At 41.8% G+C, this 17,196-nt stretch overlaps 1 protein-coding gene across 1 annotated transcript in view; it reads left to right on the forward strand.

Annotated features, from left to right (window-relative positions):
• The window catches only part of dnah7 (dynein, axonemal, heavy chain 7), a 74,017-nt gene that overhangs the window by 39,309 nt on the left and 17,512 nt on the right, over positions 1 to 17,196 (forward strand). The window contains exons 37-54 of the mRNA XM_037108632.1: positions 820 to 975; positions 1,221 to 1,389; positions 2,434 to 2,560; positions 3,242 to 3,461; positions 3,616 to 4,242; positions 4,414 to 4,659; positions 4,975 to 5,204; positions 5,356 to 5,686; positions 5,791 to 6,137; positions 6,679 to 6,859; positions 7,205 to 7,390; positions 8,001 to 8,164; positions 8,911 to 9,065; positions 11,021 to 11,211; positions 13,484 to 13,617; positions 13,715 to 14,050; positions 14,283 to 14,409; positions 14,674 to 14,868. Coding sequence (XP_036964527.1) covers positions 820 to 975; positions 1,221 to 1,389; positions 2,434 to 2,560; positions 3,242 to 3,461; positions 3,616 to 4,242; positions 4,414 to 4,659; positions 4,975 to 5,204; positions 5,356 to 5,686; positions 5,791 to 6,137; positions 6,679 to 6,859; positions 7,205 to 7,390; positions 8,001 to 8,164; positions 8,911 to 9,065; positions 11,021 to 11,211; positions 13,484 to 13,617; positions 13,715 to 14,050; positions 14,283 to 14,409; positions 14,674 to 14,868 — 4,122 coding nt within the window. The remainder of the gene's footprint in view (positions 1 to 819; positions 976 to 1,220; positions 1,390 to 2,433; positions 2,561 to 3,241; positions 3,462 to 3,615; positions 4,243 to 4,413; positions 4,660 to 4,974; positions 5,205 to 5,355; positions 5,687 to 5,790; positions 6,138 to 6,678; positions 6,860 to 7,204; positions 7,391 to 8,000; positions 8,165 to 8,910; positions 9,066 to 11,020; positions 11,212 to 13,483; positions 13,618 to 13,714; positions 14,051 to 14,282; positions 14,410 to 14,673; positions 14,869 to 17,196) is intronic.

The raw sequence follows: 17,196 nt of genomic DNA on the forward strand, positions 1-17,196 counted from the left end.
TGTGATCACGCTAATACACATGTGCACAAAGGAAGCATGAGGACTCACCACATACGGTACATAATAAAATACCATGAAAATAGATCAAATCCTTATAAAAGACATCAAATCACCCGTGACAACGTTCTCTGTTCTACGTTCTCTGCTCATAGAAACACAAAAGGCCAGTTGTCCAAAAGGCCATCTTATCAAAATGACCTTTTATGAAAGCCTCTTAAAGCTTTTAGTGAAATGCCCTTTTGTAAACCTTCATGCAAAATCAAAAACTCATTGATTTTACCCTTTTGACCTGCAGAACATTACTTTAGATATTTCCTCAGAGGACAGTTAGCCCCCTACTTCATTTCACAGTCATTTTCAGCGATTAACTTAGATCCAGCTTTTATCTAATGAAATTCCAGCTAAATGCCACATTTAATTAGATTATAAAGCTTATCACAACCATTTTTCGGGATCAAATACGAAATTGTCATTTTATGTGTACTCTACCTGTACAGGCTATATTTGGCTTGCTGATACAGAACAGAGAGTGAAATTACTTTGAAGCGTTTTCAACCAAATGTACATTTTCTATTTGTCAAGTATGCAATTATCAAACTTGCTTGAAGTCCCCATGATTTTTCTAAATATCCCCATAAATACATACATACAGTCGATTAATTGTATCGTACAACAACAGTGTGTACTTCATTAGTAAATCTTTATACAAACTGTGTAAATATTCCATTTATTGTCATACAGTGCTTTTTTTCAGAGTGTCTCTTTTCCTGAGAGATTTGGTGATAATCTTTGTTTGTATTTCTAATATCTCTTGCCCAGGACTTCCTATTGAATCAGCTGCAGAAGGATGTGTACAGCCCATTATTTATCAACTTTTCAGCTCAGACCACAGCTGCTCAGACTCAGAACATTATTATGTCCAAGCTAGATAAGCGGCGCAAAGGAGTGTTCGGTCCTCCATTGGGAAAGAAAATGGTACGGCCTCTTTCTTGTGTTCATTAGATGTTTTATCTTGGAATGGCTTGTTTGTATTTCAGTTTTCACTGTGGTGAGTCACTAAAATGCTGTCAGTTGTAATGATTTGTTGTCCTTTTTTAAAGCAAGCATTATTTTATTCTTATGTGTAAAAACATGTTTTTTTTTACAAAAAGACTATAGTTTTAATTATGTTGTGGCATTATCAGTTTTTCATCTTGTGTTCTAATGTCATACTTTGTCAGGTGATATTTGTGGACGACGTGAACATGCCAGCCAGGGAGGTTTATGGTGCCCAGCCCCCTGTGGAGCTGCTGCGTCAGTGGCTGGACCACTGGAACTGGTATGACACGAAGGACTGCTCCATGATCAACTTGGTGGATATCCAGGTCATTTGCGCCATGGGACCACCTGGTGAGTAGCAACTGTGGTTTTATCAGAAGTATATTGTCAAAGCAGTTATAATGAATCAGAGCCCTAGATTGGTTGATGGACTGCAGATGTTTAGGTGGGTAGAGCGAATACTTTCTTTTACTCTAAACGGCTGCTGAGGTGTTGTCAAGTCAGTGTCACAAACCACTACCTGCTGTTTTGTGGAGCTCCTCACTGCCTTAAGCTGCTCACAGATAGCAAGTGTTTACCACTTCCACCTCCACGACAACCACTGCCGGTGTAAATGTGAGACCATCCCTGTCCACTGAGGCAGCTGGCAGCGACAGCTGTCGGAGAAAGAGGCTGGGTGCCACACTCAGGTGCCAACACAGCTACAGTATTTGCTCCTGATGCCTGTGCTGACAGTTGTTCAGCTTTTCTAAGCTGCTGCCCAGTATAGCCATGGCAGCCACTGAACCCACACCAGGGAAAACAATGGAGGAACCCATTTTTACTGGTGTCCAAGTATATTGAATTACAAATGTAAACGTGTGTGTTGAATTGAGACCAGTGCTATGTCCTGGTAACTCCAACATCAATGAACCATAGAGCTAGCAAGTACTGTTTACTCCACAGAGAATGCCCCCTTTGTGGACTCTGTTGACTGAGATTCAGACTTAGATCAAATCATGATTGGATTCCCTGTGTGCTATGCCATTGGGGGACATATTGTTGATCTTGAAAATGTGTGAGCAAATTCTGAACCCTAGTTACCCTTTTAAATGTACATCACTATGAACATGAGAGCAACATGTAGTTTATTTTGTCATCTAAAATGATGTGGTTCTCTTAATATAATGATGCATTCCAAATCTGAAATAATAATAGTGTTTAATATAAAAAAATAGACAAGAACAGAATAGCTCAATTGTTTGTTTGTTTTTTTTTGCTCACAAAAAGACATACAGTAGAAATAAGTTATACAAAAAAGGTACACTGACTCATAGTGTTAGAGTAACAGAAACAGTTCAGTGGAGGCATACCTACAGTATGAGGAATGTTATCTGTGACCTGCTTGTATTTCAGGTGGAGGGAGGAACCCTGTCACCCCTCGGTACCTGCGCCACTTCAACATGATCACCATTAATGATTTTGACGAGAAGACTATGTATACAATCTTCTCCAGGATCACAGACTGGCATTTCACGATTAGGTATGTTTATAACCAGGGATCTATATATCATCCATTAAGCTACTCTGGTGCACATAAACTGCATCAATTTCAGTCTTTGGTAAATTATATTAGAACTACAACTTTTTAAGGACCCGGGATAGTATCCCACCACTTTTATCAACACAATGAATTCTAAATTAACCAAACAAAGATTCAAATATTGTCTCTAAAAATGCCATTGTTGTAAAGTAAGATTTTAATGTATTATTCCACTTTAGAAGAGAAATAATTATATTATTATAACTGACTGGCGACTTTGAGTTAGGAGGATACATTGTTCTAGACATGAGTTTCTGTTTCAGTAATCACAGAACTAAATATGTTCTTTTTCCTCCCCTCTCATGACACTGCTACAGTGTTTACCTAAGAGACCTTAAGTCCGGAAGCAATTCAATTTATTGGATTGGTTTCAAATCTATCCAACCACTCCTGCAAACAGGAGTATCACCTGCATTCTAAGAAGATATCATTTTAACACTTTGACATATACTGGTGTTTTGGAAATTCAGTGTTAATGCATTAATATGATAGAAAAGTATCCTTGATCATACATGTTTTATTTGTTTAACATATACATGTTTCACTGATATATTTTTCAATAAACTGTGGGAAATATGTTGGAATGGAGTCTTAACAATCATTCCACCATTTTGTCAACAGGTTTACTTTTCCCAAGCCATTTGCAGCTCTGACCTCTCAGATTGTTAACAGTACCATGTCAGTGTACAAAGAGTCCACCAAGAACCTGCTACCAACCCCTACAAAGTCCCATTACTTGTTCAATCTGCGCGATGTCTCTCGTGTCATTCAGGGCATCTGCCTGTCGCGGCCAGAGACTGCAGATGAACCATCTGTCATCAAACGCCTCTTGGTGCATGAGGTATTGTTCTACACAACAACAGTGAAAAATACCTGACAGCTATGTAACTAAATCAGAAACATGCAAATGCAAAATAAATATCATAATGCTGGTGAGAAGATTCCTTTGTACTTTTCACTCAAACTCACACTTTCCTTGTCTTGTTGATCCTCAGGTCCTGAGGGTTTACTATGATCGACTGGTTCAGGATGCGGATCGTGCCTGGCTCGTGAGCCATTTACAGGTGGTGTCTCAGAATCACATGGAGGAGGACTTCCATCAGCTCTTTCAACATCTAGACCAGGACTGTGATGGAAATGTCACTGAGGATGACCTGCGCAGCCTTATGTTCTGTGACTTTCACGACCCCAAGGGTGAGGACCACACCTACAGAGAGGTGCACAACCTCGACCAGCTCCGACAAGTGGTGGAGTCTCACCTGGAGGAGTTCAACAACATCAGCAAAGCACCTATGAATCTAGTGCTCTTCCGTTTTGCCATTGAACACGTGTGCCGTATTTCCCGCATCCTAAAGCAGCCAAGTGGTCACGCCTTGCTGGTTGGCGTGGGTGGGAGTGGGCGCCAGTCTCTCACCCGTTTGGCTGCCTACATGGCTGAGGCAGAGCTTTTCCAGGTGGAAATCTCCAAGACCTACGGCACCACAGAGTGGCATGACGACCTGAAGCTTATCATGAGGAAGTCTACACAGGGTGAAGCTCATGGAGTTTTCCTTTTCACAGACACTCAAATCAAAACGGAGTCTTTCCTTGAGGACATTGGCAACCTACTCAACACTGGTGAGGTAAAGTATATTGGGGGGGGTCCTGCATTGATGTGTGAGTCGAGGTATGGATAACATGTACAAACTGATCCGAAGATGGATTAATTGAATAGAGATAAATCGGTGCAAATGTGTTCCGTTTAACAAAGCCAGCACCCAAAAACAGACCAATCTATTGACTTTTGTTTCCAGGTGCCTAACCTGTTTGCAGTTGATGAGAAGCAGGAAATCTGTGAGCGAATGCGTGTGTTGGACCGGCAACGTGACCGTGACAAGCAGACGGATGGCAGCCCTTTGTCCCTCTTCAACATGTTTGTGGAGCGCTGTCGCACACAGCTGCATGTGGTGTTGGCCATGAGTCCCATTGGAGACGCGTTTAGGAACCGTTTGAGACGTTTCCCCGCCCTCATTAACTGCTGCACCATTAACTGGTTCCAGGTGTGTGTGTGCACCGTATGTTATATGAGTTCTGATGTGCTGTTGGTCACACCTATAGATGCCACAGGTAGTTAATCAAATGATGAGGACGATATACAGTGCATTATCACAGGTGATGAATATGAAATTTGTAAGGAAAGATGTATACAGTCTGTGGTTTTTCATTTCAACCCACAACATCATGTGGGATTGATCTCCCAAATCCTTATCCACGCTTCCGTCAGTAAAAGTTTATGACATTAACAGAAAACTGTAGTAGAGATTAAAGTACACTTCATACACAGCAGCAGTACAGCATATTTCCTTCCTTATCAGACCTGGCCCGAGGATGCCCTGCAGGCTGTGGCCTGTCGCTTCCTGGAGGATGTTGAGATGACGGATGAGTCCCGAGAAGGCTGCATCAACATGTGCAAGAGCTTCCACACGTCAACCATAGAACTATCAGCTCGCTTTTTGTCTGAGTTGCAGCGCCACAACTATGTCACACCAACCTCATACCTGGAACTCATTTCCACCTTCAAGGCCCTGCTGGAGACTAAAAGAGCGTAAGATTTAAGATATACTGTAAGGGGACATTGGAATTTTAGCTGTTGTTTAATGTTTTGTTACTTCCTGTAGCAATAAAGGACTTTAGATACAAAAAAACGTGTTTCCATTTGTAGGACTAATCTGTTTCTGTCTTTGTCTTTTGCCCAGTGAGGTTATGAAGCTAAAACGCCGATACGAGGTTGGCCTCGAGAAGCTAGAGTCAGCAGCAGACCAGGTGGCCACTATGCAAGTTGAGCTGGAGGCTCTACAGCCACAGCTGCTTGTTGCCAGCAAGGAGGTAGATGAGATGATGGTGGTGATTGAGCACGAATCTGTTGAAGTGGCTGAGACAGAGAAGGTGGTGAAGGTGGACGAGGCTGTAGCCAACGAACAAGCCATGGGTGCCAAGGCCATCAAGGATGAGTGTGATGCTGACTTGGCCATAGCCATGCCTATCCTTGAGGCTGCCCTCACTGCCTTGGATACGCTCACCACTCAGGTAAAAGGAGCAGCATGTTATATGGCAACATCAGGCTCAAATGTCAGGTGTACTGGAATAGAATTGTGAAGAGGGCATATAAAGATGTGTTTTTTTATGTACAGGATATCACAGTGGTGAAGTCCATGAAATGCCCACCTACAGCTGTCAAGCTTGTGATGGAGGCAATTTGCATTCTCAAAGGCGTCAAGCCAGATCGTGTGCCTGACCCCTCAGGCACTGGTAAAAAAGTGGAGGATTTCTGGCCCCCGGCCAAAAAGCTGCTGGGAGACATGAAGTTTCTTCAAGGCCTCCACGAGTACGACAAAGACAACATTCCACCAAATCTCATTGCCATCATCCGCAACAAGTACATAACCAACCCAGACTTTGTACCAGAGAAGATTCGAACCGCATCCCGTGCAGCCGAAGGCTTGTGTAGCTGGGTTTGTGCCATGGATAAGTATGACACGTAAGTAATGTGTTTTTCCTCCTGTGTTATCAGTTATAAAAATTGATGCAGATTCACAAAGGTTGAGAGAGTTTTTCATCAGTCTGAGTGAATAACATGAAGCTTGGTTATTGGTGACTTCAAAGGAATAATCACTTTCCTGGTGCAAGTGTGATTAATATAACGGGCCAAATCAAGATGCAAGTCATTTAAAGGGAAATGTTCACATCATTATTGTTCTGACAGTCCTAAATGTTACCCACATGTATAGCTAAAGGTTGTCATTAATATCCAGTGTAGGCTCACAAGAATCTAATTTACGCTAACAGTTAATAGAAAGCACTGTGTTTCATATTGATGCTGCTCTTACACGGTCAACTACAATGAGCATGCTAATAACATCACATAGCATAAAGGCTATCATATTAAATCATATGCAATTTATCATATAAAAGCCATCAGCTCATCCAACTCCTTCAAGAATCTGCACTATCTAAGACAAACCTTATCCTGAAGGTTATTACATCCTTCTCCTGTGTGAAATGCTTCTTGTGTCTCTCAGAGTGGCCAAGGTGGTGGCTCCAAAGAAGGAGAAGCTGGCACAGGCTGAGGGGGAGCTGAAGGTGGCCATGGAGAGCCTCCACAAAAAGCAGGCTGCCCTCAAAGAAGTCCAAGATAAACTTGCAAAGCTTCAGGAGACTTTGGAGGCTAACAAAAACAAGAAGGCTGAGCTAGAGAATCAGGTTTGTCCTTTTTATCTCAGTTTAGTTTATTATGTTGTAGATAGTTAAAAATTCTGTTTAATAGTTTTCCTTGTCTGAGTTTGAAGAAAGAAAAAAACATTTCACCTGTGTAATGTAAGAAAACATTTGTGTAACTACAGCTCCAATTGAAACATGATAACAAAAAGGATGATGTGCCACTGCCATGCAAAAATACAACCTGTTGAGGTTAATGATAGACCTTCAACTACTACCGAAATACACAAAGTTGCTCTGATCAGCAGGAAATTCATTCTTTTCCTTGATCTGGGACGGCAGCCACAGTGCAACAAATGTTTGCTATCCTCCTCCGATCATATCCTCCAGGTGGATCTTTGCAGTAAGAAGCTGGAGCGAGCAGAGCAGCTTATTGGAGGCCTGGGTGGAGAAAAGACACGCTGGAGCGAAATGGCCTTCAATCTGGGAGAGCTCTACAATAACCTGACTGGGGACATCCTTATCTCAGCGGGCATTGTGGCTTACCTGGGAGCCTTTACGTCCAGCTACAGACAGGTAAGCTGATGGAGGAGGTGCACGCTTGGAAACTGATAGTAACAGAATATGACCTAAGTGAAATGAGGTACATGATATTGATATCAATGGTCCACACTTGGTGAATGTACAACACTGTGTTTTCCCTATATTTCTACCTGTGTTTGTAAAGTCTGTTCACAGAGACATAGCTGCTATATTTCCAGTTAACAATGTTTTGTTTTGAGAATAATGAGTTGTTTCTATTAAGCACTCTGTAACCAATGCAAATCCCAACACTGTTTTTAGGCCAATAAAGGCCAAATGCTTGCGATCACTTTGGTGGGAAGTAAACACTCTGGAGGTCCCCAGACACTTTGCTTTTCCCCTGTGCTGAGCCTCACATGTCTTGGAAACCAAGCCAGTGTTTAAAGGTCATCTTTGGCACACAGAGGGCCATTGTGATGCTGGAAAAAAGAATTCAGTGGAATGAATGTGTTATGCTTTGTTTCAAAGCCACTCTCTTTAAATCTGACTACATATGCCTCGTTATTGTTTTTAATGATCGTTTTACATGAGTCTTTAAAGTTGAAATGTTCATAGGTAGTCAGGTGAAAATGAAGTCATTACCAGTGAATGTACTCCTCTGCAGGATCAGACAGAGGAGTGGATGAATCTTTGTAAGAACAGGGAGATCCCGTGCTCCCCCAACATGTCTCTGATGAACTCTCTGGGGGATCCGGTCAAGATTCGTTCATGGACCATCGCTGGCCTGCCATCAGACAGCTTCTCCATAGATAACGGTATCATAATCTCGTGAGTATTAAAGACAATCTCTGCAGAGGAAAGTGCATCAGTATTTGCTTTGCACTCAGATTTCAGATGTCTCAAGCAGTATTTGCTTTGTACTCAGATTTCAGATGTCTCAAGCAACATTTTGCTGCCTCTGATCTGATGTACATTTTCCTACTTAACTTATATTTGTATATTTTAACCCGAAGTGGCTTGCTGAGCATGAATGATTTCACCAAAGCTTCTGATTTTGTGTTGCTCACTGTGCGCAAGGAATGGATTCCTAGGTGCTCCTGTGTGCAACTGTCTGTTTTTGACAGTAAGCATACGTGGACCACGTACTACAATTAAAGGATTGCGATTCCATCGCCCACAAGTATGACGGGACTTTGTAACCTCTACTAAACTTAGCTTTAACTTAGCTTTAATCTTAAGGAGCCATAAAAAAGTGGAATATCGAAAGGCATCTGCTTGTTTGTGTAAACGACGCGGCAACATTGCTTTTTAATCACAATACTATGGCCCCTGGTGTGCCACCCAACTGTGAGCTGTCTAACTGTGCTCCGAGTGAATGTTCACCCCCTCTGTACATCTCAATTCTTGTCCTCCAACAAGCCCTCCTGCTGCTGTGATGTCTCATCCTCCTCTGACGAGGCAGCACTATTTGATCCGGCACTACTGTGTGTGATTGTGTGTGTGTGTGTGTGTGTGTGTGTGTGTGTGTGTGTGTGTTTGTGTGTGTGTGTGTGTGTGCGTGTGTGTGTTTGTAGTAATGCCAGGCGGTGGCCTCTGATGATTGATCCCCAGGGCCAGGCCAACAAGTGGGTGAAAAACATGGAGAAAGCCAATAGCCTGCATATCATTAAACTGAGTGATGCTGACTTTGTACGCACTCTGGAGAACTGCATCCAGTTTGGCACGCCAGGTAAGCACAAGTATTTCTCTGGTTTGATGCCTCTGCTTTTGCTGTCTTGTCTGTGTCTGTGTATGTGCGTGCCCGTCTGTGTGTGTGTGTGTGTGTGTGTGTGTGTGTGTGTGTGTGTGTGTGTGTGTGTGTGTGTGTGTGTATGTGTGTGTGTGTATGTGTGTGCCTCACCCACATTGTTGCAGTTCCTGTCACTGCCTGCCGAGGTCTCTCTTCACCACAGGGACTGATAATAGCTAAGCATGGGCTGTGTTTTTCCTTTGTTCTCTTTTCTGCAGTGGGAGAATTCATAAAAACACATTTCTGAGTGAGATGTTTCAATGAACCTTCGTGACTATTAGTATGGCAGACTGCATACAAAATCCCAGAAGAAATCAGTTATGTTTGTCTGACCATATTGACATGTGTAGGGAGATGTGGCTGTTTTTTGTGCTTTTTTTCAGTGTGACTATACTTATGTCTTATGGGATTTTAAGAGGGTATGAGAGGGAACAGCAAGAGATGAGTTAGAGTAAGACACAGGCAGAGGCAGCTTTATAGCCATTAAAAAGACATCTAAATAATGACCCATCTCAGCCAGCCACTGGCTCTTTGCTTACTGGCAGACTACAAGGCTTACAGTTCAGAGACTAGCATGTCCTTGCAGGGTGCAAAATACTCCCCAGAGGATACTGTTCCACCCTCCACAAACAATCCTCCATACTTCCCAGTTTTATGGTTTCTTGTCACTGGTATTGCAGCCTGTAATCCTGGCTATGTGCTAGTGGTTGAATGTATGTCTCCCTGTCTAATCTCTTGATAGGCTAGGCTTTATTATGTGATGCAAGTTTCTGTTTAATCCGCTGAGATAATTGCAATATCGGTGTGATAATGCAGAACGAAATGATGTGGAGAAGGGTGACCTGATTTGATTCCCTATCTTGTGAGAGAAAGTTCATCAGCTGTCACTGGCACTGAACGTTGTATAAAAACTTAGTTACCAGACCACCTCCAGGCATAATGTCAATTATAGATGTGCTAATGTTCTTAACACGAGAACAGCATTATCATACTTAATGTGAAGGTAGAAATGAATAATGATGTCATGGGAACAAGGCATCTGTAACCGGTAATGCTTCACTTGATTCACTGATTTCTTGGTTTTGGGCACGAGTGCACACAAGTTTCTAGGTCTGGCATGGAAGTTAAATGTCGAGTGCTAATCTCAGGGAGCTGAAATATGCTGAGGGTGTAAGCCCTTACAAGTTTTAATGTAATGAAGTTTGTAAGGGATGCATTAGTTCAACTAAAGTAAGTTGGTGTGAAAGGTAGTTTGTGTGCAGGCTTTCATTGAAGGGAAATGTCTCTGACAGCTCCAGCAAAGATATTAATTACCAGTATTTGATTTAAAAAGAACTTTTAAAGAAACATTTTGAAGTGTTTTCTTGAGGCAGGATTATGTACACAATGACAGGAAGTAAAAGGGACAAATTAAGACAAGCCAAATAATTATATTAGATGCTAAGAAAAGCCACTTTGTAAATACATTATGAGCTGAACTGGTGCTAAATGAAAGTTTAATAATGATCCAGGAACCAGCACAGCAACAGCAGGATCACCCCTTAGTTATTAGCCTAGATGCAAAAGCTAAAAAATACCCTCATTTAGTGATTTTTTAAAAATTTTTTTATCAATAGTCAAGTACAGGTATCAATAGTACTAAAACCAGTGCTGCAGTGTTTGGTAAGGTTTGAATGATTCGGGAAACAATGCTATGTCTTGATTTGTAATCCTGCTGCCGAACTTTGTCTCATTTGAAGATGTGCAAATGACTCAACTGTTAATGCAGATAGTGGTTGAACTTGACAGCACCAAAATGTGATTGCTTGTAAATGTGTGTTTTTAAATAAAAGCCCTAAAAATAGTTGGCTAACCTGGTAAGAAAATATCGATAAGGACTGAATGATTTCTTTCAGTGCTGCTGGAGAATGTTGGTGAGGAGCTGGACCCTATCCTGGAGCCCCTGCTGCTGAGACAGACCTTTAAACAGGGTGGTGCCATGTGTATCCGCCTGGGAGACTCTACCATTGAATATGCTCCCGACTTCCGCTTCTACATTACTACCAAGCTGCGCAACCCACACTACCTGCCTGAGACCTCTGTTAAGGTGCTGTAGTGGTAAACTGCCTCAGGCGCTGCTATATTTTTTAGTATCCCACTACACTTCCACTGGCTTCACATTATAGAAACACATTTCATTATTAACATGGAAAATAGACTGAGTCCAAGCTTTTCTGCTGCATTCAAAGGGTCACATTTGACACTGTCTTGGCCTATCACAAATTAACAAGTCAGCTGGCTACAGTTTGACAAAGGAGATAGGGTAATGGACCTGTTCACTCTTTATTTGTGTGTTTGAAGCCCTATAAAGCAACCTGCAACCTCCATCCACACCTACATCAGTCACACACTAACAAACATAGTCAGTATGACACGCATGAGCCTGCACACGCCTTTTATGTGACAGTGTAATTAGAGCAGTTTTAACTGTTTGCAGCAGGTGTTAGTTGCATTGTTATGAGCCCTTTGTAGTCCTCCATGCGTCCTCTACTCACCACTTGACTGGAGCGAGGAGCTAAGGATAGATGAATCTTCCACAACAAAGCTGCTGCCAGAACAGAAGGGAATAATAGAACACATGTTCTCACCGGAACCAACACCGACATCTGCATTCACATCACCATCACACCTAATAGCAACAGTCAACCCGGTTTGTTATGTCCTGATTGTTATTAATCTAGGTAATAGATCATGGGGTGCTGTACGTTCCGTTGGTACCACAAAAATTTCATTTTTCACTTCATTATGGAACAGGTCTTTTCTGGACCCACATCATGGGTGGTGATTTGTTGCCAGTCAGTTTTCACTTTTGAATCTTAATGACTTTGGTCTGACTTTTTCCTCAGTGCCTAATGGCAATTTGGCAATCAAGCACTGGCATCTAGTCAAAACATTAAATTGTATTGGTATGTTCAAAATATAATTAGATAGCGATAATGAATATTTAAAATGGTTTCAATGCCTATTCTATGCTCTATGTATCTATGCACCACTACTAGCTGCATTTTATCGCTCTCCAGTTCTGTGTCAACGCTAAATTGTACAATGCTTTTTCACTAGTTTGTTTATAATATGGTACCTGCAAAACTAAAAAGCAGGTTGGTTCTAACACTGAATAATTATTTAGACATATTTTTTTTTTCCTACAAATAGATGAGCCCTACTTTCCTTTGTAAGTTCCCACATATTCTTTCATACCGCTCAAATAGCACATTTTTACCCCAGAAACACAAAGATTCATGATTCTTTGCGTCCACCTCCCCTATGGAATACAGTCTCCAATGAAAAAAAAAGAAATTGCAAGAAAAGAAGCATTAAAGGAAATTGCATTACAGAATTACAGTGAGGCACGGGGTTGGAGAGCACTACTGAAGATCACATTTCAGGCATCTATTTGCAGGGGCCCTGCTCCTTATGAGCAGCTATTAGATACATTCAACTCATTTTTCACAACTGGCTCAATCTTTTTTTCTTTTCTTTTTTTTTTGCCTACAGTACAGTACACTATGAGGCGTCCATTATTCCCATTAAGCCCTATTTGAAATGCAATACTTTCAAATACAAGAGGGCAAGCATCTAGAAAACCAGCCCTTAAGGAGCTCAAGGGACGGAGGGAAGCGAAGGAGGGGGGTGTATGTGTGAAAAGGACAAACGGGAGATTTATATGGGCTCTGAGTCTTTACCACCAGCTGAGTGGGTCCGCAGCATCAATAGAAATGGAATTAGGCCCCGGAGAAGTGCACTCGTTTATTAGGGCAGAGAGTAGATAGCAGATATAGGCTTTTAACCTCCGAGTAAGTGCAGAGCAGAATGACTAAGGCTGTGGTAAAAGAAACACTCCTTCACTTCTAGCTGCAACACTTTTCACATAGAAGAAAAAGAAATAAATGCATCCCACCTGTACTTTGCCAAGGCCGGAGTGGTTATTGGAATTGATTGGATGGAGGAGGCTCATGGAGAGGCACTGTTGCCAAGATGATCAACACTGTGCTGCAAAGTACCTCACTTAATTGTCTGAGAACAAGGGTGGTATGAGACACCGCCACCCTGAAACATACACACTCATTTGTACATTAACTGTAGAGCTGCAATGATTAGTTGATTAGTTGATCAAAAGTAAATTAATCAGTAATTATATTGATAAACTGTTAATTTTTATTAATCAAAAATCCCAAGCTTCTTAAATGTAAATATTAACAGTTTTTCTTCAAAGATTAATTGATCAATCTGAAAATGATCAGCAGATAATTTTTTGATGAAAAGTAGTTGCAGCCCTAGTTTTAAATGTATGCCTGTGTATTTCTTCTTGTGCCCTGCAGGTTACTCTTCTGAACTTTATGATCACACCAGAGGGCATCCAGGATCAGCTGCTAGGCATTGTGGTCGCCCGGGAAAGGCCTGACCTAGAGGAGGAGAAACAGGCTCTTATCCTGCAGGGAGCCGAGAATAAAAGGTAGAGTGGTGCGCACCAGCTTCAGGTATGTGTTAATGATGTAAAATGTATCCAGCCTCTTGGTGCAAACTTGTCCTTTGCATTTCATCATCGTCAGACAACTGAAGGAGATTGAGGACAAAATCTTAGAGGTGCTCTCCTCCTCTGAGGGAAACATCCTGGAGGATGAGACGGCTGTCAAGATCCTCTCCTGCTCCAAAGTACTTGCCAATGAAATCACAGAAAAGCAGGCGGTGGCTGAGGTGACGGAGCAGAAGATTGATGAGACGCGCATGGGCTACACCCCCATCGCTGTGCATTCAGCCATCTTGTTCTTCTCTATCGCTGACCTGGCCAACATCGAGCCCATGTACCAGTACTCCCTCACCTGGTTTATTAACCTCTTCATCAGCTCCATCGACAACTCAGATAAGAGTGACAACTTGGAGCAGAGGTGAGCGGGGCTGAAAAATGCCTAGTCCAATGAATGTTCCCAGAAGTCACTTAAGCAGGTCATCAAACAATATCTTGGATGTTTCTTTCCACTTGAAGAAACAGATTTGACTTGTAAATGATTTGAAAACAATGAATGTAAGACCAGTAGTGGTGCATGAGTGTGGGTGATTTTGTGTGATGTTTGGTTTGGAATGACATTACTAAAATGCTATCATATGTATCTTCTTTAGGCTGCAGATCCTGAAAGACCACTTTACCTACTCACTATATGTCAATGTGTGTCGCTCACTGTTTGAGAAGGACAAGCTGCTCTTTTCCTTCTGCCTCAGTGTCAATCTGCTCATGCACAACAAGCTGGTAGGATGACACACACACTTCACCCACGCACAGGTTTACAGCAAGTCACTTAAAAACGTGTGTTTGAGAACACATTCAATATTGTTGTTCAGTTGGTGTGTTAGTTTGTGGTTAGCTAATCAAACACAGATTTTTCACGGTCCTCTCTGTGATTGCTTTAAACTATTTGTATTTTGTATTTTTAATGTGCATAGGATTTTTAACCAAATGGTCAGGCTATGTGTTAACCCTTCAATAGCTGCATGATAGTGATTAATGTCACAGGTGGATGAGGGTGAGTGGCGCTTTCTTCTGACGGGAGGCGTGGGCCTGGACAACCCTCACGCCAATCCCTGCACCTGGCTCCCCAAGAAGTCGTGGGATGAGCTTTGCCGCTTGGATGAACTCAAGTGTTTCAAGGGTCTGCGTCTTGACGTGGCTCCCCTCAGGAACGAGTGGAAGAAGGTCTATGACAGCCAAGTGAGTGTCATCAAGTAGGCTGTCTGGTGTGGGTGTCGTTTCTGTGTTGGTGATGATGATGGAATGATTGGTGCGGTTATGTAGCAGAGAACTGGGGGTTAATGCCCACATTTAAAATCAGCATGAACAGAAAGATGCCATTAAATAAAAATACCCAAGAGAAACAGAGGGAGAAAAAAGTCTATGAATTTTACAAAAATGCATATTTGGGAGATGTCTTACTGTAGAAACTATAAATGTGTTGATTCCATCTTAAATGTGGCTGTGCTTAGCAGTTTAAACTGAGTCACGTAAGTCCACTGCCCATAAGACCACCAGAATATTTGGACTCTGTAGGTTTCACCAGACGTAAGTCTATAGCTCAAATGGTAAAGATATTTAGGGTTTTTCCCAGATATATTGTCAACACAGTATATTTAAACACTAAGGCCTATACATACAATCCTAGGCAGAACTACTTGGCAACAGCTTGAGGTATTGTTTGCCTTTGAAGAGAGTAAACCTTACATCAGTGCCACCGTGTGTGTTGTGCACCGCTAGGATTTAACAGGCAAGATGTAATGACCATTTCAAAGTGTGCCCAATCAGATTATGGCTGACTCATGAGGTTAAATGTGGAGAAAACACTTATCACTAATGACGTATTGGTGTTGAGCACTGAACACTGAACCTAACTCAGTGGCAGCCATAGGTCAGACTGCTTGTCATTTAGGCTAAGATTCTAACAGAAGTTGTTTGTCGCTTTCCTGGAGTGTGGATCAGAGAAAAAAATATTTTTGTGGAATGCAGACAAGCATCAGCAGTGTTTGTAAGGTGTGAGAGGAACAGGAACAAGGACAGAGTGAACAGGTTCAACCTATTTACCTGTGGGTTTTGCGCATGAACCACACGCGCGCTTCGCCCATTCTGCAGCTCAGCAGGAAAGCTCATTCGGATCGCACAGCACTCATGCATATATTATACTAACAATTAAATGCTGGACATGTTGTTTCTGTTTTTCTTTTCTTACTTTATTGATGATGATATGTTCTGGTTTCTTTCTTGTGACAAATATACTTATTGTAAGTCACTTCGGACAAAAGCGTCTGCTAAATGCTCTAAATGTAAATGTAGCTCATGGCTAGCCTGGTTGCATGACAACTTCAGTACATATCTCTGTAACACATAATGTCAGAACTGTTCTGCTGATAATTTTAGTTGATTTTGTTTTAAATATTTAACACAAACATCATAAATATTGCACCTTTAAATTGAGTATAGATAAGTGGGAAAGGAAGAAAAAGAGTGGGAGGAAAATAATTTGCCTGACGCACACAGACACCTTCCCTCCATCTTTGAATGATAAATAATCTAAAATTGAAGTTTTATCCAATTACGTCTTTTTTGTACCTGTTGTGCTCGTCACATCTATGCAATCTAGACGCAAGAGCAGCTGTTTAATCAACGTGTGTGTGCACGCAAACAAACATGCGTGCAGCACACATGCTTGTCTCATTGATGACACACACATGCACAATGACACACACACACAACCTTTGATTTATAATCAACAGAATCAGCCACAACACTTCTGTCTAATTAAATCGAGTTTGTTCCAGTTGTGGAATTCACATTTATTCAATCTTGATGCAAGAACAGCTGTTCAATCAAGCACACAGGCACTCAGGCTCACACACACGAACACACCACTGCACACACAGAGAATCCCCAGGAGATCCTAAATAGGTGTATCCGTCTCAAAGCACCTGCCAACACACATAGCCAGAAGTCTCTCGATAAACAGCCTGGGGAAAATAATTCCAAAAGTTCCGGCTACCATTGCTCATTTCCTCTGGTACACTTGTTCCACAAATTAATCAAACATTTTGGTCTGACCCAGTACCCAGTGGTTTTTCAGTTTCCCCACCTCTTTCTTCTTCTTCTTTTTTTCCTTTTCTACAGTCTTTGCTTGTTCATACATATTTATTTATCTCCCCGCATTACTCTCCTCCCCATTCACATTACAGATTGCCCCTCTTTTGCTTAATTACATTGCTTAATCTTGCAACAGCTCGATACAATGCAACCCGACCCCGGAACTTTCCCCATCCTCTCCAAGGAAAGCTGACAAAAAGGCACTCAGCTGCATGTTAGCTGAGGTAACCTAATGAGGGACAAGCCTCCTTCACTGATGAATAAAAATGACAGAATTTGAAACAGCATTAAAATCTATCAATTAATCATCTGTGTGGCTTTTTTACTTTATTGTGCTGTCAGACAGTCCCTTTAGTGTCAGCATTTTCATTTGGGCTAAGGCAACAGAATAACGACATGACAACAAGCATGGAA

Source organism: Acanthopagrus latus, chromosome 9, assembly GCF_904848185.1.
Source record: "Acanthopagrus latus isolate v.2019 chromosome 9, fAcaLat1.1, whole genome shotgun sequence".
Lineage (NCBI taxonomy): Eukaryota > Metazoa > Chordata > Actinopteri > Spariformes > Sparidae > Acanthopagrus > Acanthopagrus latus.